The 25,028-nt window shown below is 46.0% G+C and overlaps 2 protein-coding genes and 2 pseudogenes across 3 annotated transcripts; all 4 read right to left on the minus strand.

The window, feature by feature from the left end:
* Positions 1-8,334: 8,334 nt before the first annotated feature.
* Positions 8,335-15,047, minus strand: GOLGA8A (golgin A8 family member A). Of its 2 annotated transcripts, XM_030930142.1 has the most exons (14): positions 14,885-15,047; positions 14,681-14,790; positions 13,587-13,673; positions 13,374-13,481; positions 13,093-13,180; positions 12,575-12,693; positions 12,143-12,211; positions 10,727-10,802; positions 10,207-10,295; positions 9,733-9,951; positions 9,550-9,650; positions 9,367-9,467; positions 9,112-9,267; positions 8,335-9,025 (listed from the first exon to the last, which is right to left on the minus strand). In XM_030930142.1, exons 1-14 carry the CDS (start codon positions 15,015-15,017, stop codon positions 8,832-8,834), a joined length of 1,650 nt encoding a protein of 549 aa, XP_030786002.1. In that variant the 5' UTR covers positions 15,018-15,047; the 3' UTR covers positions 8,335-8,831. The 2 variants fall into 2 exon arrangements, with proteins under 2 accessions (XP_030786002.1, XP_030786003.1); XM_030930143.1 differs by lacking the exon at positions 12,143-12,211.
* On the minus strand, positions 10,854-11,628 carry LOC115897467 (annotated as a pseudogene).
* Positions 15,048-15,361: 314 nt separating the features above from the next.
* LOC115897561 (golgin subfamily A member 8S-like) lies at positions 15,362-18,350 on the minus strand. Its single transcript, XM_030930818.1, has 5 exons — positions 18,264-18,350; positions 17,167-17,286; positions 16,525-16,584; positions 16,266-16,346; positions 15,362-15,409 (listed from the first exon to the last, which is right to left on the minus strand). Exons 1-5 carry the CDS (start codon positions 18,348-18,350, stop codon positions 15,362-15,364), a joined length of 396 nt encoding a protein of 131 aa, XP_030786678.1.
* Positions 18,351-18,385: 35 nt separating this feature from the next.
* Positions 18,386-19,028, minus strand: LOC115897562 (annotated as a pseudogene).
* Between the last annotated feature and the right edge of the window lie 6,000 nt (positions 19,029-25,028).

The following is a 25,028-nucleotide window of genomic DNA, read 5'->3' on the forward strand; positions in this document are numbered from 1 at the left end:
TTAAGTTTTAAAATAAATATTAAGAAATTAATAAATATCAAATTAACATTGTATCTCTCATTTAACACTAATGAAAGATATTATTGATGTTAGGGTTATTCTCAGTATCATTTAGTGAGTAAGGAAATACTAGACTGAGGGGCTGGGCCAACCCAAAAAGGAGAAAAGAAATGCTGTTGTTGATGGATTGCCTTGAGCTAATTTTGGTACCAAGTTGATGTCCTGATATCAACGGCTACCTAAGCCAAACCCAAGCATATCTTAACTTGCACACATGCCCTGCACCATCTAATTGTTCTTTCCAGAGTTCATTTCTTTTAGGTAATATTTATTGTTCCCTAAGAGAGAAGCTACTCTCAGTATCTCCTCACTTCCAATAGCAGGTGTTAGCTTTCACCAACTTACTGGCATAAGAGAACCCAACTGTGGCCAGGGATAATGGAATCACAAGACCTTGAGAAGTAGAAGTCAAACTGCTATACCGTTTCATCTCTATAATTTACCATTTTCTTTCGGCATCCAGGGTGGGCTACCCAGACCATATTCTCCTGCTAACATTTGTAAAGGTAAATACAAAAGGTACATAACTAGAACAGCTGTGGACTCTACCCTCCTTCTAGGAATTGTCCTTGCATGGCCCCAGGCCGATGCTGAAATATATATTCTAGGGTAAATGTCCATTGTGACTTGGGAGTTTATTTGAAATTGAATCTTTTTTTTTTTTTTTTTTTTTTTTTGAGACTGTCGCCCAGGCTAGAGTGCAGTGGCCGGATCTCAGCTCACTGCAAGCTCTGCCTCCCGGGTTTATGCCATTCTCCTGCCTCAGCCTCCCGAGTAGCTGGGACTACAGGCTCCTGCCACCTCGCCCGGCTAGTTTTTTGTATTTTTTAGTAGAGACGGGGTTTCACCGTGTTAGCCAGGATGGTCTCGCTCTCCTGACCTCGTGATCCGCCCGTCTCGGCCTCCCAAAGTGCTGGGATTACAGGCTTGAGCCACCCCACCCGGCCTAAATTGAATCTTTAATATGCAAATGTGAGAGTCACCTGGGGCTCTGTAAGAATGAAGCATTAAGTTAGGTTGTCAATATGGGATCCTGTCTTTTTTTTTTTTTTGTGACGGAGTCTCGCTCTGTCGCCCAGGCTGGAGTGCAGTGGCCGGATCTCAGCTCACTGCAAGCTCCGCCTCCCGGGTTCACGCCGTTCTCCTGCCTCAGCCTCCCGAGTAGCTGGGACTACAGGCTCCTGCCACCTCGCCCGGCTAGTTTTTTGTATTTTTTTAGTAAAGACGGGGTTTCACCGTGTTAGCCAGGATGGTCTCGATCTCCTGACCTCGTGATCCGTCCGTCTCGGCCTCCCAAAGTGCTGGGATTACAGGCTTGAGCCACCGCGCCCGGCTGGGATCCTGTCTTTTTAAATGTAGGCATTTGTAGCTGTAAATTTCCCTTCAAGCACTGCTTTTGCAAGATCCCATAAGTTTTGGCATGCTGTTTCCATTTTTATTTATCTTAAATGATTTATTTGTTCTTTGAACTTTATTGTGAACTAAAAAATTATTTGCTAAAGTCCTAACTTCCAGTACCTCAGAGTATGACTGTATTTGGAGACTGAGTCTTTAAAGGGGCAATTAAGCCACAATTAAATCATATGGTTGGTCCTATTTTCATGTGACTAGGATTCTTATAAGAAAATATGGCATGAAAACACACGGAAGAAAAACCATGTGAAGATACGAGATGGCCATATACAAGCCAATGCTAGAGGCCCTCAGAAGAAACCAACCATGTTGTCATACTGATCTTGGACTTCTAGCCTCCACATTTATAGAAATGATAATATTTTGTTGTTTAATCCACCAAGTCTGTAGTAATTTTTTACGGCAGCCTAACAATGGACACTCATTAACGATTTAAGTGTGTTTTGCTTAATTTTCACGCTTGTGATTTCTCTAGTGTTTTTTCAGTTTTGCTTCAGTCCATAATGGTCAGAGAAGATACTTTGTATAGTTTCTATCTTTTAAAATGTCTTGAAAGTTGTTTTATGGATAGATGTATGGTCCTTTATGTTCGTTTTAAATGGTTGTGGGAAAAATCTAGCTGGAACAGGAAACTCGATTTTAAAAAATATCCACATACAGTTTATCATACTGAACCATATTAAATACTTATTTAACTGGCAATTAAGGGATTTGTGTCTGATAGTACCATGAAATCAAAACTGTTGTACAATTTTAAGGTAATGTACTTAATTTTGAACTGCTTTATATATGTGGGACTTTCAACAAAATCAAATCTACAGATACATAGCTGGTAGTTGATTACGCAACATACTTCTGGCTATTGCTGTAAAAATTTAAGAAATAGACTCTTAGTGAAGAATCAAAACCTATGTCATAATCTAATTTATATGAGGAAATGGATTTGACTTACATTTTTATTTATTTATTTCCATAGGTTATTGAGGAACAGGTCATGTTTGGTTACATGAGTAAGTTCTTTAGTGGTGATTTGTGAGATTTTGGTGCACCCATCACCCAGACACTATGCACTGCACCCTATTTGTAGTCTTTTATTCCTCACGCCCTTCTGACCCTTTCCCCGAGTCTCTAGAATCCATTGTGTCATTCTTATGCCTTTGTATCCTCATAGCTTAGCTACCACTTATGAGGGAGAACGTAAGATGTTTGGTTTTCCATTCCTGAGTTACTTCACTTAGAATAATAGTCTCCAGTCTCATCTGGGTCACCGTGAATGCTATTAACTCATTGCTTTTTATGGCTGAGTAGTATTCCATTGTATATACATACCACAGTTTCTTTATCCACTTGTTGATTGATGAGCATTTGGGTTGGTTCCACAGTTTTGCAATTGTGAATTATGCTGCTATAAACATGCACGTGCAAGTATGTTTTTTGATAATGACTCCTTTTCCTCTGAGTAGATACCCAGTAGTGGGATTGCTGGATCAAATGGTAGCTCTACTTTTAGTTCTTTCAGGAATCTCCACACTGTTTCCCATGGCGAAGAAATGAGACTAATCTAGCAACTTTATTTAAATGTTTAACTTAAGGGAATAATTAAGGATGTCCATACAAAAGGATTTAGCCGTGACATGAGAATGCTCACCCTGGCAAATCAATGGAAATTATTAAACGTGCAAAAGGGAACTGTTGGAATAAATTGCAATACCTTCATATGATCGTATATCATAACCTTTTAAAATGGTATTAAAGAGTTGCATAAATTGACTTAAACACATATTCGTAACACATCACTGAATAGGAGAAATACAGGCCAGCAAAGAACATACAGTTGGTCCACTTTCTACAAAACAAAGACTAATAGCACGACAGCAGGGAAGGGGGAGTGTGTCAACGTATACTTGTGTATATGTATATATATGCATAGCAAGTAGGAACTTGAAAGGATATATATCAAATTGTTTACACAGATTACCTCAGAGAGGGAAATAACTTTGGCCTTTGGTGTTCTGTGTTCCACATATTCTGAATTTTCTTCTTTTATTTAAACAGAGACGGGTTCTTAGCCAGGAGCAGTGGCTCACACGTGTAATCCCAGCACTTCGGGAGGCTGAGGAGGGTGGATTGCTTGAGGCCAGGAGTTGGAGACCAATCTGGCCAACACGGCAAAACTCTGTCTCTACTAAATATTCAAAAATTAGCCAGGTGCAGTGGCTCATACCTGTAACCCGGGAGGCTATAGGCATGAGAATTGCTTGAACCAGGAGGCGGAGGTTGCAGTGAGCTGAGATTGCACCACTGCACTCCAGTCTGGGAAACAGACCAAGACTTTCTCAACACCAACAACAACAAAAAACCAACAAAACAGTAATAAAGAGAAAACCTTATGGACAGGAGCAATGTCTCATGCCTGTAATCCCAGTGCTTTGGGAGGTCAAGATGGGAGAATCATTTCAGCCCAGGAGTTCAAGACCAGCATGGGCAACATAGCAAGACCTTTTCTCTACAAAAAAATTTAAAAACTAGCTAGGCATAATAGTGCATGCTTATACTCCCAGCTACCTGGGAGGCTGAGGTGGGGGGATCACTGGAGCATGAGAGTTGGAGGTTGCAGTGAGCTGCACTCACACCACCAGGGAGCCACGACCCCATCCCCGCCTCCTTCCTCTGCCCTATGCTAGCAATAAATAAGTTTCCCAGCCACAAATAATTATTAGAACCTCCTCCCCATGTGCCAGCTTCAACCTCTGCTAGGTACGATACAGGGGCGGCCCTACCCTCTGGAATCTACAAAATGTTACACAGACACAGTATGTACACCGGGGAAGTGGGCCACCCCCGCAGCCCGTACCCTCGCCTGGTCCACAGTTAGCCCCACTGTCCTGCCTCAGCTACCTCTCTGAATAAGAAGATGGGAGCCCCCCTGAGGGAAAAGTTGCTATGGTGAGAGTAAGGAGGCCATCAGACCTCCTCCAAACAAACCAACTCCACCAGCCTCTGGCTCTTAAATAACAATCATCGTCATCCAGAAATTGAAGGACTCAGCCCTGGTCAAGGGGGCAAAGGGTCTGTTTGTCTTTCCCCATTAGACAGAGGTCTTGTCTTGCTACCCTAATTGTAAAGGGGTGACCGGGAAGGGGTGGTAGGGATATGGTGGCGGTGGAGTCCAGCCGCACTTCTCCAGGCTTTGCTGACAGGAGCCTGCTTTTCATTTTTATTTTTATCCCATGACTTTTTTTTTTTTTTTTTTTGAGACGGAGTCTCACTCTGCCGCCCAGGCTGGAGTGCAGTGGCCGGATCTCAGCTTACTGCAAGCCTCCGCCGCCTGGGTTCACGCCATTCTCCTGCCTCAGCCTCCCAGGTAGCTGGGACTACAGGCGCCCGCCACCTCGCCCGGCTAGATTTTTGTATTTTTAGTAGAGACGGGGTTTCACCGTGTTAGCCAGGATGGTCTCGATCTCCTGACCTCGTGATCCGCCCGTCTCGGCCTCCCAAAGTGCTGGGATTACAGGCTTGAGCCACTGCGCCCCGGCCTATCCCATGACTTTTTAAAAATCCTGTAACTTCTTTTTCGTAACTTTTTTTGGTAATTTTTCATAAAACTTTTTTCTACTTTTTTGCCAAAGTGCTGGGATTACAGGCTTGAGCCACCGCGCCCGGCCCTTTTTTACATTTTTTATTCCCATAACTTTCACCCCATAATTTCTTTTAATCCTGTAACTTTCTTTTGTTCTTTTAATAAACACTTGCATAGTTATATTGCAATTTTGTAAAAATGAAACCGATTATCTCATGTCAAGCATGCCCAGCATTTGCACACTGTCAATACCTTCAATACTAGTTTTCAAGACACACAAAAGAAAATTTTAAGGCAAACACAGCACTTTGCAACAATTTAAAAATTTATTACATTACAGTAGCATCACACCAGCAGTCCATAATGCCACTTTAGGCAAAAGTCTTTCAGTATTTCCATTATACATTTTGTTTACAAGAATTCATAAATTGGTAAAATTCATTCTAAGAAAACTTGGCAAATAAAGCTTTGGACCAGAATTGGCATTTCTTTCTCTACTTTTCCGTCCCACTGTTTCTTTTAAGCTACAGTATTCATATTTTAAAATGTTTTAACTTCTTTCAGAACATTAAGTTAGCAGTTGTATTTTTTAATAGTTATTTTTAAATGACTAAGATAAAGTTTTAGAGAAATTATATTATAGATAGGGCTGGTTTATGTTTTCGAATTTTCTAAAAATCAGCTTTGGTTTTAGAGCTGATTTTTTTTCATTTCTGGAAAACGTATCAGGTTTAATGAAATACTTTCAAAATGATTACTATATATTGCAATATTTAAATAGGTGTTTTGATTCTTGCTACAGAAATTCAGATTTAGTCAGTGGAACTCACATTTTAACATTCTACGTTTCTGATGAACTCTAACCTTCCAGTGTTGCCTTCTAAGCAAATCGAAAGCTGCCTTACACTGAATGAGGAAGAGCACAAATACTTGGCTGAATGAGGTATCGCAAAAGACTGCGTGCACTCTGAAGAAAGACTTGTTTTTGTCATATGATTTCCATTATTTTTAGCTTTTTCTTAAATATATGACAAACACCTACACAAAGAGTGGAATTTCAGTTAATACAGTAAATTTATTTTCCAGACTGACATTCAGCTGAAATATGCCAGCGTGTGATTTAATCCATCGGCACCTGATGAACACAGTATTGTCAGATTGGGCATAGATGCTAAACACTATCTGAAGGTCATTCCCAGTCACTGATGTTTATCAGGGTAAAAGTGAAGTGATTTCAACGATAAAAGTACCTACAAAATAATTTATCCATGTATTATGTAAACCCAGTTTCAGAATGATAAAGAAAAAACGTTAGACCAAATAATGTGGCTAATTAACACTGGTCTGATTTCTAGCCTAATGTTTTAAAATGAACGTAAAGTAACTGTCTTTAAACTGAACTCAGAGAATGCAAAAGCGACAAGTTCAGAAAATAAAAGGCAAGAACAGGACTGTGAGTCCATTTTAAATCCATGGGCTAGAAATCGGACCCTGTTAATTAGCCACATTATTGGGTCTAACATTTTTTATCATTCTGAAACTGGGTTTATCTAAAGTATTGATACATTCATACAATTTGGAAGCGTCAGTTGAAGTCACAAGGACCCAATATTTGTACTCTTTCAGTGAATGCAGGCAAATCTGTTATTCCATTAGTAAAATCGTATTGTTGCTCTCCTGTTAACGTCATATTTATAAAAGTATCATGAGGATGCCAAATGCTAAAAATGGAGTGGTCTAGTAACTGGAAATCCCCACCGCAGGGAGCACACATACATATCTCCCTACATCCTAATACTGTGATGTGTTTTGGACACAGACATTAGAACTTCATGAAGTTTTAACTGTTGATTCTTTCCAATCATCATCAAGTTATGATTTAGGCAACGTGTGACTGAAATTCATTCATTCCTCATGCATAGGGACAATCACATAAATATTGCACAAAATATATCCCTAACTGAAACTGAGAGGTACAAAAACATATTTCACTCTTCGTAAAGAAGTTTGTGAGGAAATATAACTCTGTGATTGTATAGATTCGTTTCCTGATACTACACTGACATTCACAAAGAGTAGATTGCACTGCAGTTTGTAAACATTTTAAGTTGCATAAAGTTCTCCTTGATTGTCAAAGATAGTGTAACACTGTCTACTAAAACTCCTTTCTGTTTCAACGAAGTGCTCTCACATATATTAGTTTATGATAATGCTTGTTATTATTTTTGAAAGTGTTTTCCATTCAAGGAAAAGAAATTCCTATGTCAGAGTAACCAAGGTGTTTGAAGAATAGATATTAGCCAGAGAGGTCTAGATGGTAAAATCAATCTTCAAGCCTCAAAGAAGCTACAGAGAGGAAAGCCAGGTGTCACACAGACTCCCTTCACTCTAATTCATTCTTGACTAGAGCCTGTATGCCTGTTCCTGGGACATTTAAACTCGTAAAGGATTTCTTATGATCTTTACTAAATACATTAAGAATGCCAGCCAGTGCCCTTTTGTGAACTGGGACATGTAGTCATGTGATTAAAACAGGTTAACATGAACTCTGACTTTAAAATGTATTCCAGATACCAATGCTCTAAGCTAGGAAAGGTTTTCCACATCCAGTCAACGATGCGAACGTTTCATTCCTCAGAAATAATCCCTTTTTAGGTCATGGAAAAAGAGTACAACTGCTGCAGCTCATGATGCAATATCTTCATGAGCCCAGAGCACACACAAATCCTAAGGGAACTACCATAGTACAGCGCTCATTCCTGGCACCGGAACAAAGGAAACACACTCTGTCCTGCACACACCTGCCGGAGCAGGCCACTGTCCTCTTGTGTGAGATTTAAAAAGCTCCCCCAGAACGTTATTACTCCCATCACCAGTACACAGAAAATGGGGGAAAGGCTGTTTCCAGTTCTCGGCCTTTAAACAACTCTAATGTCAGTACTCATAGTGGCATATTACAAAGTAATCAACAGTGCACACTTGGAGGTAAACCACATACTGAGCTAATGAAGGGCTCACTGTGATTAAGACTATATTAAACAATAGCAGAACATAAGCAAATTTTTTTTTTTTTTTTTTTTTTTTTTTTTTTTTTGAGACGGAGTCTTGCTCTGTCACCCAGGCTGGAGTGCAGTGGCGTGATCTCGGCTCACTGCAAGCTCCGCCTCCCGGGTTCACGCCATTCTCCTGCCTCAGCCTCCTGAGTGGCTGGGACTACAGGCGCCCGCCACCGCGCCCGGCTAATTTTTTTTTTTTTTGTATTTTTAGTAGAGACGGGGTTTCACCATGGTCTCGATCTCCTGACCTTGTGATCCATCCGTCTCGGCCTCCCAAAGTGCTGGGATTACAGGCGTGAGCCACCGTGCCCGGCCGAACATAAGCAAATTTTATCTGAATTCTATAATGAATATACACGCTGCAACAACATTAAAAAAGCATGGCAGCCTATTCCAAACCAGCGAGAACAGTTTTGTGCAAACAGTGGGTCTTTGTGTGTTTGAACTCCCACCATGTAACGGCAAACTCGATATGCATGCTAATGACCTACAATTATGAAATTAAAAAAGAAAAATGCTAAAGGATGCCAGAGTGAACCTCAGTGAAACCCACAGAGACCCAATCTCTTAACTTTTTACAAATAAACTTAAACTATAAATTAGAAACACAAATAATCATGAGTGGCTCTAACATTCAAATGAAGTAAATGGATTGTGTAGGAGATTCACCCCATAACTCTATTTTTAAAATGTCTTGACCAGCTCTTTGATGATTGTGATGTTTATCTCCTTCTTCTCGGCAGCCAAGCCCAGCAAAAGAATGGCACAGGGCGTTTGCTGCCGAAGCCTGGGTGCTCCTGGTTCTCCTGGTGCTCCTGCACGATGGGCTGTGCAGTAGGGTTGTTGTGGGGAGAACCCTCCGTGTCCTCTCCTTGCGCTGGCTCCTCGCTGTCGGTGAGGCTCATCTCATGAAGATCTTTGGAGAGTTGAAGGCGGGGATCTGAGTGCAGCGCCAGCGCCCCCTGCTCCTGCCTGCCCACCCCGCCTGAGGGCTCTACTCACCACCATGCTTGTGGGCAGCCCCAAGCTCCTGGGGGACTGGGGCTCCTGGACCGGGCTCATCAGCAGGGTTCTGGGAAGAGGCCAGGAGTTTGCTGTGCCCCTCACTGTAGTCACTGCAAGCCCCAACAGCATCTCCTGAGGCGCCAGCAGCTTTACCTGGAGGGAGGGGTGCTCAGCTGTCACGCCGCTGCCGGCGCCCACTCTCATGCCCACCCCACCGCACCCCCACCCCCGCAGAGATGTTGCACACGCTACCTTCATCTCCTCCCAGTCCTGGGCCAGCCTGATGATGTCCTCCTCCCCGCGCTGCATCTTTGACATTGCCTCCTGGTTCATTTATAAGGTGACGAATTTTCCTGTGGGAAGACAGGGCTCAGACGCTGGGGCCCCTCTGAGGGCCCTGCAGCTCCCCCTGCCATGCCCTGACCTCCCACTCACTGATGGCATCTTTCTCTCCAGTACTGGATGAATTGAACTTGTAGTTTCTCCACACGCTCTCTCAGGTCTGTCTGCTCCTCCAGGAGGTCCATAAGGCCGCTCTGGAGCCAAAATAATGGGGTCACATCTCGGTAGCGGCCTGTCCCACCCCTGCCCTTCTTGGCCCATGCCACACTCACTCACCTCCAGCTTCTCCATGACTTCCCACAGGCCCGGCTGGGTCTCCCCAATCACAGACTCGCCCCCAGTCCCTGGGGCTGGGACGGCTGCCTCCAGCTCCTCCTCGGCCGAGGCCACTGTGTGAGCCAGGCGCTGGCAGCACACCCTCTGCTCTGTCTCCTGCTCCCGTAACTGTGCCTGCTCCTCCTGGGCACTGGCTCCAGCGGAGTTGAAAAATGGCACCTGAGGGCAAGAGGTGAGCATTCTTATAGGGGCATACACAGAAGAAATGGGGCAGAGAGGTGGAGCGCAGCCCCTTCCCTTGGGGCCTCAGAGAGTGCACCTGTTGCTCACAGAGGAAATGGGGTCTGACCCCTGGCTCCTAGAAGGGGTGAGGGTGCAGAGAAATCAGAAGGCAGGGAAACTAAGAGAATAAAGGGGTCTTGGAGGGACCACAGAGGAAGGTGGCAAAATGGGTGCAGGGGCAGTCAGGCTCACCATGGCCTCCCAGCTCTCCAGGTCCTCTGGGACGCTCGGCATGGGCCGAGGTCCCTCCTCCTCACTGTCCAGATGTCCGCCTCCATCTCCTGTGGGGGGTGGCCAGAGGGCTCCTCAGACAACCCAACAAGGCAGGTACTGTGGGCCCAACTCTGCCTCCACCCTCACTGGGTAACCCTGAGCCAGCCCCTCCCCAGAGAGGAATGAGCCGCTGTTCTTTATTTTTATTTTTAAGACCCAAGATCTTGCTATACTCCCCAGGCACAGTCCCACTACCAGTCGGTGTGGGAGTTCTGACCTGCTCCCTTTCTGACCTGGGCCAGTTCAGCCATCCTTAGGCAACTTGGTGGCCCCCCGCTCCCAGGAGGTCACCATATTGATGCCGAACTTAGTGCAGGCACCCAGTCAGCATAATGACCAGCGGTTCTAAAGGTCTCTTCCAACTCCTCAATCCTAGGCTGCTCACAGTCCCCCCTTCCTCCTGGGGCTCTCTCCTCTTCCTCTGAGCGGTCTCCTGTACCTTCCCCAGGGAGAGCCATGAGGTTCAGTTGGTCCTGCAGCTGCTGATTCTGCTGGCTGGCAGCCTCCAGGTGCTCCTAAGGGGCCAGGAAGGAGTGAAAAGGCACGGAGTTTGCCAGGTCGTCCCCCTCACGGTCCCATCCTCAGCAGGTCCCTCCCCTGGATCTCCTGTAACTTTTGGCGGGCCATCTCGGCCATCGCTTTGCCCCAAGCTTCCTGCTGCTGCAGCTGGTTCATTAGCTGGGTCTGCTGCAGTAACTGCCTGTGCAGCGCCTCCTTCTCAGAGGTCAGCTGCTGATAGGCGGCCACCTGCTGCTGATAGGTGGCCAAGGACTGCTGCAGGTGACCCAGGTAATGGTCTGGCTGCTGCTGCAGACTCTGAGCCTTTTGGCTCAACTCCACCTGCAGGAAGACCCTGGGTGTGAGGGCATGTGGCTGCTGGCTTCCAAATTCTGGGCCCATCAGTAGGGTAGTGAGGGCACTGTGGGGCTCTGTCGCCTGCCCAGGACCCTCGCCCCTTGCTCCAGGCCTAGGTGACTGGCTCCCTTTCCTAGAACAACATGCCTCCTTCGTCAGCCTCAAATCTCATATCCTCTTCTCACCATTTAAACTGTAGGACACAGACTGGTAGAAAAGTAGTGGGAGCCAGCTGCCATCTGCTAAGTGTGCTACAGGCCTAGTGCTTTCCATGTATTATCTCACTTAATCCTCAGCACCTCTGTAAGGAAAATGCTAACTTCCTTTTGAAATTAAAGAAACAGAGACTTAGAGATGCAAAGTACTTGAATGGTGACCAGTGGAACCGAGGCTGGAATCGAGTTTTAATCTAATGAGCCTTTTTGTTTTATTTTGCGACACAGTGTCACTCTGTGGCCCAGGCTGGAGTGCAGTGGTGCAATCTCAGCTCAGTGCAACCTCCACCTCCTGAGCTCAAGTGATTCTCGGGCCTCAGCCTCCTGAGTAGGTGGGATTACAGGCATGAGCCACCATGCCAGGATACTTTTCTTTTTTTGTAATTTTAGTAGAGATGAGGTTTTACAACGTTGGCCAGGCTGATCTTGAACTCCGACCTCAAGTAATTCTCCTGACTCAGCCTCCCAAAGTGCTGGGATTATAGGCATGAGCCACCACGCCTGGCATAAGGAGCCTCTTATACCACCGTCTCTTCCCCTATGATTGGGGGGCTCTATGCCTCTAGCTGGGATGATGATGTCCAGACCTGGGAGAAGCCCAGGGCTACCCACCTCTAAAAGTCAGAGGGTAGGAAGCAAGAAACAGTCTCAGGACTGCCCTGGAGGGTGGTGGGGTCACCTCCCCCAGGCTGGAGCTGCATCTGGCCTGGCACCTCCCATCCCCAGAGGCTGGTGCCCGCCTTCCAGCCCTTCTTGGATGGGGTGGAGGTTACCGTCTCCCTCACCTCACCCAGCTTCTCCTGTAGCTCCTCTATTTGCTGCTCCAACTGCAGTGTGCTCTTGTTCTCGTTGTTCTGGACAGAGAGAAGCAATCAGCAGCCACCCACTGCAGCTGGAGACCCCAGAACTTCATGTCTGCCTCCCATGGCACCAGGAAGGGTAGAGGCAGGTTAGAAAAATCATCCCCTCTCTCCCACAGCCACCAGAGCAGGGCTCTGGCTCACAGGTGCCTTTAGAAGTAACATTTCACATGAGGGCTACATTGCCCCATTTTACAGGTGGGGAAACAAAGGCTTGGAGGGCCAGGGAGGAGGGCAGGCTGCCCAGGTCGGGCAATGCACCAGCTCCTCGAAGTCACTCTGTGGCTCAGCCAACTGCTGAAGCCTCTCCTCCTGCTCCCGAAGCCTCTCCTTTTGCCCCTGGTTTAGGAGACTTACACGTTGATTGTTCTCCACCTGGGCCTGGAGCTCTGCTGACACTCGCTCTAGTTCCTTCCTCAGGTGCTGCAGCTCCTCCTCAGGGGGCACTGCTGGGGGCTCCGGGGGCAGGGGTTCAGCTGAGAAAGGAAGCAGACAACAAGGGCCTCTGGATTCTCAAAAACAAAAACAAAACAAAACAAAAAACAACAACAAAAAAACCCCTCCTCTTGGTGCACAGCTCCTCTCAGGCTCCCCACACTTGGCCTCACTGCTAATGATTCCTCACACCCGGATGGTAGCCAATCTTCCAACCACTTTCAGATGGAGAGCACTGTGGCTGGCTGACAATGGGCACCATTTGCTGATGGGGACACTGAGGCTCATGGAGATGACAAGACTTGCTGTCTCCTGGCACAGACCTCTTTCCCTCTGCCTCAAAGCCCTTCCATCCACCCACCTCCCCGGGGCATTCTAAGCCCCCCCACAGCCCCCTCTGATGCCAGGCCTGCTCCCAGGTCACGCCAGCCCCATCTTACCCATCTGGTTTTTGAGTGTGGACAAGCGCCTCTCCAGCTTCTCTACCTGACGCATATCATGCTGCCTCTCCTCCTTCAGGGTGCGAACCTGCCCAAAGCACAGGGATAAAGGGACCTGGAGAGAGGGGCTGGTGGCTGGTGGCTGCTGTCCCCCTCTCTGTCCCCACCTCCGCAAGACCCAGACCCATGACCACCTCTGGCTGTAGTATTCCCATGTTACAGATGCCCAGAAAGATCCAGTAACCCATCTAAGGTCGGGGGGCTAAAGGATCAGATCTCACCTCCTGCGACATTTTCCTCATCCTCTGCTGCCACCGGGCCCTCTCTCCTTCTAGATGTTGAGCATATTCATCTCTCTCTAGCTGGGCTTGCTTTAGCGACTCCTTCAACTGCAAGAATGGGCACAGAAGTTAGGAAGGGCTGTCACTGGTCCTCACCTGCTCCTGGCCACCTGGGGTCATCTTCCTTCCCTTCCTCCCTCTGCAAAACCTCACCTGTGTCAGCTGTGCTTTCAGCAGTGCCTGCTCCTGTATGGACCGCTCTAACTTCCACTCCATATATGCTTTCTTGTGCCTCGAGGACTGGATGGTGAAGAGTGAGAAGTTTCAATCTGGGGAGCCTGGGCCATTCCACACAGTGCCCCTTAAAAGGGCTAGAGCTAGGCTCAATATACAACTCGGTCAGTAAAGATCAAGCCCATGGTCTGGTTTTTAAAAGAACTCAGTAAAGTTGGGACAGGGAACAAGATGGAATTTACAGCTGGCTAACAGAGACCCAGAGAGATCAGATAATATTACTATTGTCACTACTGTTATTACTACCACTGTTTGAACCTTTCTGGAGTGCTTCACCAGATGCCATGCTAGCAATCCCATTTAATCCTCACAACCACCATAGGAGACAGTTACTATGATTCCCTCTATTGTGTAGATGAAAAAACATGGAGTATTTGAGGTTAAGTGCTTGCCTAACATCACTTAGGCAGAGCTGGGATTTGAACACCCAGGTCTATCTGATTCTCTAAGCCCATTTTTCTTGCTGGGGTTGGGAGCACAGACAGCAAGGGGAAAAATAATCTTTTGCTCAGTTTTTGAAATGATGATACCTTTGCATTGTGCAAAACTCAGAAGGTACAGAAGGGAAGTATCTCCCAGCCACCTTGTTGTTCTCTCCCGAGTTTTTTTATGAACCGTTGCAGACATGTTTTTATATGTACACACACACACACGCACATGTTTCCTGTCTCTCCAGAAATGGTAACATACTAAAGGTACTCTTCTGGACCTTCACAGAACAAGTACCCAATACTCCACCTAGAACTTGGCCAAGACCGCAGCCAGGTAAGGGCAGGGCAGGCACTTGGCCTCCAAGCTCTGCATCCAGTGCTCACTCCCCATCGCACCCCCCAACTCACCCACAGCAGCTGACTCAGCCCCAGGCTGCCTCTAACAACTACACACAAAAGCAGCGAGACATGGCCATGCTGCCTCCTGGGCAGGACACTCTATCCTGCAGAAGGGACCTTTAGGCTCACTCCTCCATCTGCGAAGCCGGGCTCCCAGGGGACGGGGCAGGTGGTCGGACTCACCTGGTTCGCCTTCTTCTTCTGTGTGGCGACGACAGCAGACAGAGCCTGCTCTAACTCTCCTCTATGCTGCAATGAACATTGCAGGCGGCCAGCCAGATCCCTGGACTCCTCTGTAATGAGAGAGTTGAGATGGGGCCCAAAGGACTCCCCCAAAGACCTGTCAAAGTGCCAAGTTGAAGGATGACAGGGTGCCCAGATTCCCACCTTCAAAGTATCTGAGAGAGCGTTTCGTGCGATACAGGTCTATAGTTAGTTTCCCTTTCTGCATGTTCAGGCTCTGGATTTGAACCTTTGGGAGAAAAGCCAAGCAAGTGCTGAAAGAGAAGGAAAGAAACATTCTCCGGAGGACAGGAGAAAACTTCACACCCTCCACTCACCTCTAGCTCCCTTTCAGTTTTCTGTTTCACGATGTTTGCTTTCTTTTCCTATAGGAAGAGGAAGACAGAGCTCTTACCAGGGGGAGGCAGAGATGGCACAGCAAGAGACATGCCCCCAGAAAGCCACCACTGCCCCAGGACAGGCCCACCCATGGGACCAGGTTATCAGGGACCCTGTGGGGATGGGGTGGAATCTGGAGGATGAGCCTTCTTCCCCAGGCTGGGCGTGGGGCAGAGGAGACTGGGGCCTCTACATCTGAGTGTCCCCCAAACCCAGCAGTCATGTTGTGAGCAAACAAAGAAATCACGTTACTTCTTTCAGCTGATGTTCCACTTGTTTCTTCTGTTGTTTCTGTGGGGAGAGTCAAATTAAAGTGATGGAGGGTGGCTCCCTCAACTCTATTCCCCCAGGCCAGGAAGTGGTAGGCAGGGGCGGGGAATGAATTTTAAAGGCAAAGTTCTCAGACATAATGGGAACACGATCTGGTCAACTCTCCTCAAGCGCCCAAGGACAGAGGATTTGTGTCTTTATTGGTTTCCGCCCACAGCCACAGAACTCAAAGTCTGAATCTGGAATCTCTTGAGAGGACAGGAACATAAACCTCTAGAGATGGAGTTTGAGAAAGGCCCCCTCTTCCGCCGGCTTGTCATTTAGAAAAGTGTGTTCATTCAATAAACATTCACTGAGCACTTATCGGCCAGGTATGGTTCTTCACAGCAGGTATAGGCAAGAAAAGAACAGTCAGGAGCCCTTGGCCCTGAGGTTTCCATTCTAGGCGGCCTTTAAATCTCGGACTCTCAGAGCTAACAGACACCTTTGATAGTCACTACCTCCTCTGAAAACACGAGTCCAGAAAGGAGAGGCGGCTTGTCCAGAATCAAAGAGCAAATTAGGGACTGAGTCACAGCAGAAATACGGAGCCCCTGACAACCAGTCAGGCTCGCACTCCCCCGAGAGGCCACAACCCCAGGGCGTGTGTAGCAAGGACTAGAGCAGGGGTGTGTGGAGAGGAGACAGTCAGCAAAGAAGGCAGCAAAAGAAGAGCCATGCTGCATGCTCTGGGGTCCCTCCAGGTGAGGTCTTGGCGCCCCAGCTCCCTATTTGTCCTTGGCACCAGGGGCCCGCAGTCTCTTTCTTCAGGGCCCCAAGGGAAAACTGGAGCCTGGGATTGGCAGCGTGGAGTCAGGGGACCCCATTGGACTCTTACCAAAGATTTGATGGTCTTCTTCAGTGGACTGATTTTGACGGACCTCGAGTCCAGGGCTGCTGGTAGTTCTTGGCACGGGCTCTGAGGCGCATGCAGAGAGGAGGAGGTGGAGGAGGAGTGGGGGAGAGGTAGAGAGAACAATCAGGGCTGGGGTGTGTGGGGCTGACTCAGCTGGCAGAGGGGCACCCACTCCCCGCTGTGGGAGGAGGTTGGAGGGCTGCCCTGCGGGGTCACTGCACCTCCGCCCAGAGCCTCTTACCTCCAGTTCCTTCAGGGGAGCAAATGATGTATGGCCGTCCCCGAGGATACCCGTTGCTGACTACAAGAGATGAGAGTGCACATGGAGATGTTCTGTCCCTCTGTGTCTAAGCCCTCTGACTTCCGTTCTTCCCCATCAACTGGCAACATTTTCTTTTCTGCCTATCTTGAACCCTTTGTCCCATAACCCCTTTGTGCCAACTTCTCTCATGGTTCTTATCTCCCCACCATCCCACCCTGGGGCCCTTTCTGTGACTCCTGATGGCAAGTGGCTGTTCTCATTGTCCTGGCTTCCCCATGAGACTGGGGATGAGGAAAATCGAACAGCAATGACCATATCCTGGTGTCCTGGGTGTTTACAGCAGGCCATGTACTAGAGATTAACATAAAACACTAACAAATCTCATTTAAACCTCACAAATGGAAGTCAAACAATAACACCACCTCTATTATACACATGTGCTAAGAGAGGCCCAAAGAGCTCAAGCAACTCACCCTAAATCCTATCCCTAGCAGACAGAGAGGCAGGATTCAAACCCAGAGTTCTGAACCAGGACCCAACAGTCCATCCACAATCTTAGCAATTACCCTCTACTGCCCCTTGTGCCCCCTGCCCGCAGGAGCCTGGTCAGCCAAGACTCACATCCGCAGGTGAGTGGCAACCACCAGAAGTGGCTGTCTCAGGGACACCGCCATTTGTTTTCCTGTTCTTCTTCGCTCCTGCTGGACCACCAGGGCTGTTTCTCTGCCAATATTCTTTTAACTGTGGGAAAGAAGAGCAGTAATCCTCATGGAACCATGAGCTCCTACAGCCACATCCTCCTTTACAGTTTTTACAAAATACTCTTATACACCTCTGATTTAATGACACCAACCACTGTACAAGGTGTTGTCACAATCATTTAGTGACTGAGAGGGATTGATATCATGGCTAGGAAAAAAAAAAAAAGGAAAGGAAAAGGTGATACTGGAACTTTGAAATCAGTCTTCTGACTCCAAGCTCTGGGGTTTTGAGAAGAATCAGCAGCTGCCTGGGACCAAAACCAGAGGCAGAGGTAGAAAAGTAAACATTAAGTAGGCAGGAACTCTGTGCCGTGTGGTTTAGTCATACATCCTGACATGTCTGTTAGTGTGAAGAAGTGCACCAGTACCTCTCAAACTTTTATATCAATGCATCCTCATGGCAGAAGGCAGCCTTTCTGTGAAATCTGGGAATTTATCAGAAAGAGGACAACCCAAGCCTCATTTCAGAGAGAAGTCTGATATACTCTTGGAAACCTGTGACTGTCATCCCTAAGTACATTAATGTTTTTTCTCCTGATCTCAAGAGAATCAAGGGAAACTGATGCTTCAGAAAGATGTCCCATATTTATCCCGTGGCACTCAAGGTACACCAGGTTGAGATAATATGGGGAAGAGTCAAACTGTCAAGTTCAGTTTCCCAAGATCTATTCCACAGAAGATGAGCAAATCTCACTTCAGAGACGACTGACTGAAGGGCAGTCTGGTCCCAGAACCATGGAGAATTAGAATACGAGGTGGAGAACTCAGAACAAAATGTTAAAATCTCTCTCCGGAAAGTAGAAACCTGGGAGAAAACCAAACCAAACCAATTCTCTCATTGTCACCCAGAGATACTGTCAACGTTTTGCGCTCACGGGGGAAGTGGAGGCTTTTCCCCCGTCAATGTCGATGTTAAGGGAGTGAGGCAGCCTGTAACCTCTTGCTCCTAGGTCCCACAGTCCTCCATTCCCCTTTCAGCTGGAAATTTGTGCTGTGACCAGAGGAACCAGAAATGGGGTGAGAACGCTTAGGGGACTGGGTCATAAGATCAAAGGCCAGTCTTCCAGTAATGACAGTTCCTAGGCAGACTGTGACATCACTACATTCCACTCCTCCATGGTGAGGGGGAGGGACCACATCAGCGCAATGTCCTAGTCACCACTCCACTATGGGGGAGGGAAACACAAGGTTGGGACCCAGGTCCTTGGAGACGCCAGTGCAAAGAGCCCAGGGAGGTCGACCTTGAGGCAGCAGGATGGGAGGGCAGAGTCTGCAGCAGGGAGCCCCAGGAGTCACCAGCCCAAAGTCACCCGGGGATGACTCAGGAGGGCAGGGCCTGGGGCTGGGGGACCCAGGTCCCAAGAGATGCAAGCCCAAAGAGCCCAGGGAGGTCAAGCTTGGGGAAGCAGGAGATGAGGGCCCAGTAATGCAGCAGGAAGCCCCAGGAGTCACCCGCCCAAAGTCACCCTGGGGTGCTTGGCAAGGGCAGGGACTGGGCTGCTTGCTGAAGGGGTGAGGCTGACTGACAAAACTTTGATGGGGGTAGCCCAGAGGCACCAGGGTTAGCAGGCCCAGTCCGGTGTGCCTCAGGAGTGGTATGGACTCTGGCAGTGGTCTTGTTGTCAGAGGGGATCTGTGGCTGGGTTGGGGGGCCATGACCTGGTATGTTTTTACCTTTTTCTTGGCCTCAGCCAATATGCTCTGTCGAGTTTCTTCTGCCATTGCAGAGTGGGGAGGGAGGCGGGGTTGGGGCCACATCAGCAAAATCCCAGCGAGCACTGATCAACACCTCCAGTCACCTACCAGGCAGCTGTGTGACTGAGCCAGAGGAGGCGTAACCAGGGTTGCAGTAGAATGCCAAATAGGGGCGTGGCCTTAAGGCTCTGAGCCCATTGGTCAATTAGAAAGATGAAAGGGAATGGGGGCGTGGCTAGACAGCAGTGTGTCCAGAGGGACTGGTGGCTCACAAGGAAAGCTGCCCATGCAACTGCTGTCCCCACCCACTCTAAGAGAGGGGAGTGGTTGTCCACTCTGGGAGAACGGAGGGGCTTTAAAAGCTTTAAAACTTTAAAAAATATATGTGTGTGTACTTTATATATATGTGTGTCAGTTTTTGTGTATCTATGTGTTCCTCCAGAGCTATCTTCATGACCCAGCTTCTATTCAAGGTCTATGATTTTGACCTATATTTTTCATACAGTACAAAAATTACCAGTATTACGTTAACTGAGATACAGATCATATAAAAATGGAAAATCCATAGCATGCTTGATGGTTAATGAAGCAGACTATATTATTCAACATTCCAATAAGATAAAAGAATCACAATGGTTTCTCTTTTTTGGAAAAATATTTCTTATTCTTCTATGTTATTGTTAAGATTATTTTTTCTTAAACAAAAGACATGTTTAATATCTGTAAAAACCAAAGCTTTTGGGCCAGGTGTGGTGTCTCATGCCTGTAATTCCAGCACTTTGGGAGCCTGAGGCAGGCGGATCAGGAGGTCAGGAGATTGAGACCATCCTGGCTAATACGGTGAAAACCATCTCTACTAAAAGTACAAACAATTAGCCAGGCATGGTGGTGGGTGCCTGTAGTCCCAGCTACTTGGGAGGATGAGGCAGGAGAATGGCGTGAACCCAGGAGGCGGAGCTTGCAGTGAGCCGAGATCATTCCACTGCACTCTAGCCTGGGCTACAGAGCGAGACTCTGTCTCAAAACAAAAACAAACAAACAAACAAACAAAACAAAACAAGGAACTTATATTTCTCTCACTTTCTAATATTATTTTAATACGTCCTCCAGGGATTTCACTAAGACATATTTTAGACCTCATTCTGATCTCCCTGTCCCTGCCAAGTCCACCAACTCCTGCCCTATCATCTATCCTCATGTCTCTCTGTGTAACATACTGACTTACTTTTTGCAGAGAATCATCTAACCAATTAATTCTTTCTTCTTGTGTCTAATCCATCCACTGAGTCTCTTATTTCAACAATTACATTTTTAATTTTATTTTATTCAGAGAGAGAGTCTCACTCTGTCACCCAAGGCTAGAGTGCAGTGGCACGAACCTGCAGCCTTGACCTCCTGGGCTCAAGTGATCCTCCCACCTCAGTCTCCTGAGTAGCTGGGATTATAGGCAGGTGCCCTATACCCAGCTAATTTTTTTTTGGTGGTGGTGGTGGGGTATTTTTTGTAGAAATGAGTTCTTAGCATGTTGCCCAGGCTTGTCTCCAACTGCTGGGTTCATGCCATCCTCCCGCCTCAGCCTCCCAAAAAGTGCTGGGATTTCAGGTGTGTGTGTCACCATACCCAGCTATGTATTTTATTTCTGTAAGTTCTGTTTCATCCATTTTCCTTTCAGGTCTTCCTCATCATTTCTGGTGGTCTTACTGCTTGCTTAATTTTATGAATGAACTTATATATTTGTATATATATATATTAGATTTCACATGTAACTATTTTCCCACAATTTTAATATTTGAAGTTTGTGTTCTGTATCTGATAATTCCAAAAACTAGTCTTTGGGAAATATGTTATTCATTATTTTTAACAATTCTCAAACATGTTGGGTTGACTACTTGAATGTTATGATTTATCTGAATTCATAGTTGCCTGCTTTTAATCTTTGGCAACCTATAGGCTTCAGTTAGAGAAAAATTCCCTCAAAAAGTATTGGCGTCTGCTTTTGATGAGAGCTGTGGATACAACTAACATATGACCACTTTACCACCATGCATAGTGCTCACATTCTCTTAGATTCTCTTGGAGAATCTTAGGATTACACAAGGTTTTCAAATTTGCCTCCCCAAACTTGCTCATTTATACACAGAATACTAGACTGCTTAGTATAGGTGGTGACTCACTTCCTCCTACCCTGGAAGAAACAAAACAGATCTCTCATCTGAATGTGATCACAGACTAGGAAAATCTGAAGGTGAATAACTGGAGGTTGTGGGCAGCAGGGAAAGACAGGTGTCTTTCCTGACCATAGAAATAGGTCCAAAGCTGCCCTAAAGGCTGTGTGCTCCTGGATTTCACTATTTAGCTCAACAACCAGTCCCTCCATGAGAGTGAATAGAAGCTTCTCAGAGCACCATGTTGCCTTTAAACCAAAAATTCTTGCTAAAAGTCATGGTCATGGTAAAAAAGCTATGGCTTTGGAAGACTTTCTCAGTAATGTCCTAGAATTAAGGTTACAGCCTGCATTTCATGTTAACTGAACAGAAAACCAGTCTGAACAACATCCTTCTGCCCCATGGCGTGCTCTCAGCTCCTCTCGGTTGGGCCTTGGGCAGCCAGACTGTCTGGTTTTAATCCTTGCTCTGCTGCCTGTGACCTTGGATAAGTTACCTTCCTTCAGTTACCTCATCTACAAGATGCAGAGATTAGTAATACCCTCTTTTTAAGTTATTAAGAGGATTGAAAGAATAAAAAGTAAAAATTAAAAAGACTTGGTAAGCATAGGCACAGAGGGGAAAAAAAGTAAAAATCAATCCATAAATAAAAAGACTAGTGCCTAGGACATAAAAGTTCATCAGGAATTAATTCCATAATATGAACTCAATTTTGCAAAACTTCAAAGTACATATAACTTTTAACTTACTAGGGTATACATACCAATAATAAATTTACAACTGTAGCCATGTTTGTCTTCAGTAAATATAACAAAGACTAAACAAGCAGGTACTAAATCATTAAGTGATTATCAGTATCTTCCAGTTTCTTATACTTCTGTATTTTCTGTAGATCATCTTTGCAACAAGAAGAAAACAAACTAAATGAAAATGAAATGAATTCTCTCAAAAAGAATTAAATCAAGACAGGAAGAAGGCTCACAAAGTAATACAAAATATATCTTATGGTTTAGGTAAAATTCTTAATAAAAGTAACTTATTTACTCCAAACTGCACTCTGGCTTTGCCTTTGAGTCAGGTGGCATTTCTTTGCACGATGACCGGTTCTATTGAGTAGGCACTGCTTCAGCCCTACAGGAAGAACAAAACATCTCTAGAACGCAGCAGCATTCCTGATTCCCACTTGAGAAGGCCTAGCAAGATGGCATATGCCTCAACAGCAGCAGATCAGTGTTTTTTTTTTTTTTTTTAAGACGGAGTCTCGCTCTGTCACCCAGGCTGGAGTGCTGTGGCCGGATCTCAGCTCACTGCAAGCTCCGCCTCTCGGGTTCACGCCATTCTCCTGCCTCAGCCTCCCGGGTAGCTGGGACTACAGGCGCCGCCACCTCACCCGGCTAGTTTTTTGTAGTTTTTTTTTTTTTTTAGTAGAGACGGGGTTTCACCGTGTTAGCCAGGATGGTCTCGATCTCCTGACCTCCTGATCCGCCCGTCTCGGCCTCCCAAAGTGCTGGCATTACAGGCTTGAGCCACCGCGCCCGGTCGCAGATCAGTGTTAAAACATCTGGAGACAAGGGGAAAAAGTAAAATTGGACCGTTTCCAGAATCTCACAAAAACCAACAAACTGACATTCTAAGTGCCCAACCATGAGCAAATTAGAACCTTAAATAAAGGTCACTCTTAATGCTGATCCTAGCATAGATTCAGCACCAAGTACAATCTCATTTTACTGGTTGACCTCTTTCATTCTTGAAAGTAGGGGCTATGAAAAAAAAAAAAACACTAAAATTTCTTTAAGAGAATCTAGCTTAAATCTAGCTTACATAATCAAAACACTCTATTGAGGGTGAAAATTGAGTATCATAAGAAAATCACCTGTTTCATGAGAAGTTCCATACATAATGCTGTTCTACCCAATATATACCTTAAAGAGAAAAAAGGAAAGATACAAAATTATCTCGAGAATTATTCCTGCTTAAACAATTTCTACGTGCCATTACTAAGAAAGCAAGCACACAGTAAAGATGAGAAGAGAACATGCAAGCATGAACATACTTGTTAGGGATATAGGGCTATGAGTAATTTAAAAATTCTAATGGTATTACTCTCATGTAATTGCTCTGAAATTCTAGTCAATTGTTTGAAATGGCTCTTAGAACAGGATACTTTGACATTTTTATGATGTCAAAAACTAAGAACTTAGCCTAAATATTTCAAAGAATAGGGGCAGAAGAACCCGTTTCCTTAAATGGCATTTGAGTATTCTTTTTTTTTTTTTTTTTTTGAGGCGGAGTCTTGCTCTGTCGCCCGGACTGGAGTGCAGTGGCCAGATCTCAGTTCACTGCAAGCTCTGCCTCCCGGGTTTACGCCATTCTCCTGCCTCAGCCTCCCAAGTAGCTGGGACTACAGGCGCCCGCCACCTCGCCCGGCTAGTTTTTGTATTTTTAGTAGAGACGGGGTTTCACCGTGTTAGCCAGGATGATCTCGATCTCCTGACCTCGTGATCCGCCCGTCTCGGCCTCCCAAAGTGCTGGGATTACAGGCTTGAGCCACCGCACCCGGCCGAGTATTCTTTACAACTGAAACTTTCTCTCCCATCCTGTGATGGCCAAGAGTTTTTCCTCTGACAACAGCACTGATCTTACCGTATCCAAAATATAAACATCTGCATCGTTTCATGGTTGGAATTGTTTTTATCCATTCTGTTGTGAGAATCAAAGGGTTCAGACCATGCAGCTCCTCTCTGGGACTCCTCAAGTCCTTTCTAGATCTGAAGACTGTTCTCTGAACCAAAGTCAACTTTTGGGGGTGTACCAAATCTCCCATTAGAAAATTATTTATATCAAGACGTTTTAACCTTTTAACTCTTTCTCAAACAAAATAATTTCATTTCTCCTTTACTGTTACTTTAAATTTCAAAATACACAGATAGCGTGCCTACAATAAAATCAAGGGAATGACAGTTTTAGAACACAAACTGTGGTAATTTTGAAAACACAAAAGCTAAGACCACTAATTAGGTCTATGTGGACACCAAGTCCACCACAACCTGTTCTGTCCTCTGGGGCTCTGTCCACGCCTTTCCCTTGCCTGAGATTCCTTCTGCTTCCCACCCTTCCAAATGCTGTATTTCCCCCCAGAAGAGTTGCCAAGACCACTCTCTCCCACACATCTTCCATTCCAGCTAACCAAAGGCATCCTTGCGTTGACTAAACCGAATTATTTTGCAGAGAAGGCATCTGAAAACTTCTACTGTAGACCATTCACCTTAATAATTGTTCTCATCACATTATTCAATAATAAAATGAGGGCAAGAAGTCCTCTTCACTCCCTTATCCTGGAGAATCCAAGCCAGTGTCTTTCCCACTTGCTTTGCCCAAACCCTAGGACCTTTCAAAGTAACAGTTTAATGGAAGGGAAAGACAATCTAAAAGAAAAACTCTCCAAAAAATTAAACTCAGGCAAAGAACCATGGGATTAAAAATTTTTATTCTTTATGTATTTCATTTCTGAAATGTAGAAATCTATCTCCCACTGCTTAAATCTGCCACTGGGCTAAGAGAGTATTGTATACAATGTGCACTCACTGATTTAACAGAATTAGAACATCCAGGCACTCACTGAGATTTTGCTTCCACAACCACTCAAAGTCTAGTGATTAGTTAATGAGTTAACACCACACTTGGTCTTCACATTTTGGAAATGCTGACGGCAGACAGGGACTTGTTTTGGGAAAGGAAGTGTACAGTAGACATTGTTCCCCATTACCAGCCACCACCACCTTTCCTTTAAAGTACCCCACTCTTCCTTTAAGGTTGCAGAGTCTCAGGAAGTGGGAAGAAAGGAAGTTTTTGCATTTTCAGG

Source organism: Rhinopithecus roxellana, chromosome 5 (assembly GCF_007565055.1).
Source record: "Rhinopithecus roxellana isolate Shanxi Qingling chromosome 5, ASM756505v1, whole genome shotgun sequence".
Classification (NCBI taxonomy): Eukaryota; Metazoa; Chordata; class Mammalia; order Primates; family Cercopithecidae; genus Rhinopithecus; species Rhinopithecus roxellana.

Excerpts from the sequence above, each read along its gene's own strand:
- GOLGA8A (XM_030930142.1), bottom strand. The coding sequence starts at position 15,017 with ATGTTTCTTTCCTTCTCTTTCAGCACTTGCTTGGCTTTTCTCCCAAAG. Across the intron at positions 12,212-12,574 it reads AGGTGGAGAACAATCAACGT|AACAACGAGAACAAGAGCAC; the intron begins GTAAGTCTCCTA and ends CTCTCTGTCCAG. Across the intron at positions 9,268-9,366 it reads AGGACTGGGAGGAGATGAAG|GTAAAGCTGCTGGCGCCTCA; the intron begins GTAGCGTGTGCA and ends CCCTCCCTCCAG.
- LOC115897561 (XM_030930818.1), bottom strand. The coding sequence starts at position 18,350 with ATGACCCAGTCCCCTAAGCGTTCTCACCCCATTTCTGGTTCCTCTGGT. Across the intron at positions 17,287-18,263 it reads TGAAAGGGGAATGGAGGACT|TTAAAAGAATATTGGCAGAG; the intron begins GTGGGACCTAGG and ends TCTTTCCCACAG. Across the intron at positions 16,585-17,166 it reads GTTGCCACTCACCTGCGGAT|TCAGCAACGGGTATCCTCGG; the intron begins GTGAGTCTTGGC and ends CATCTCTTGTAG.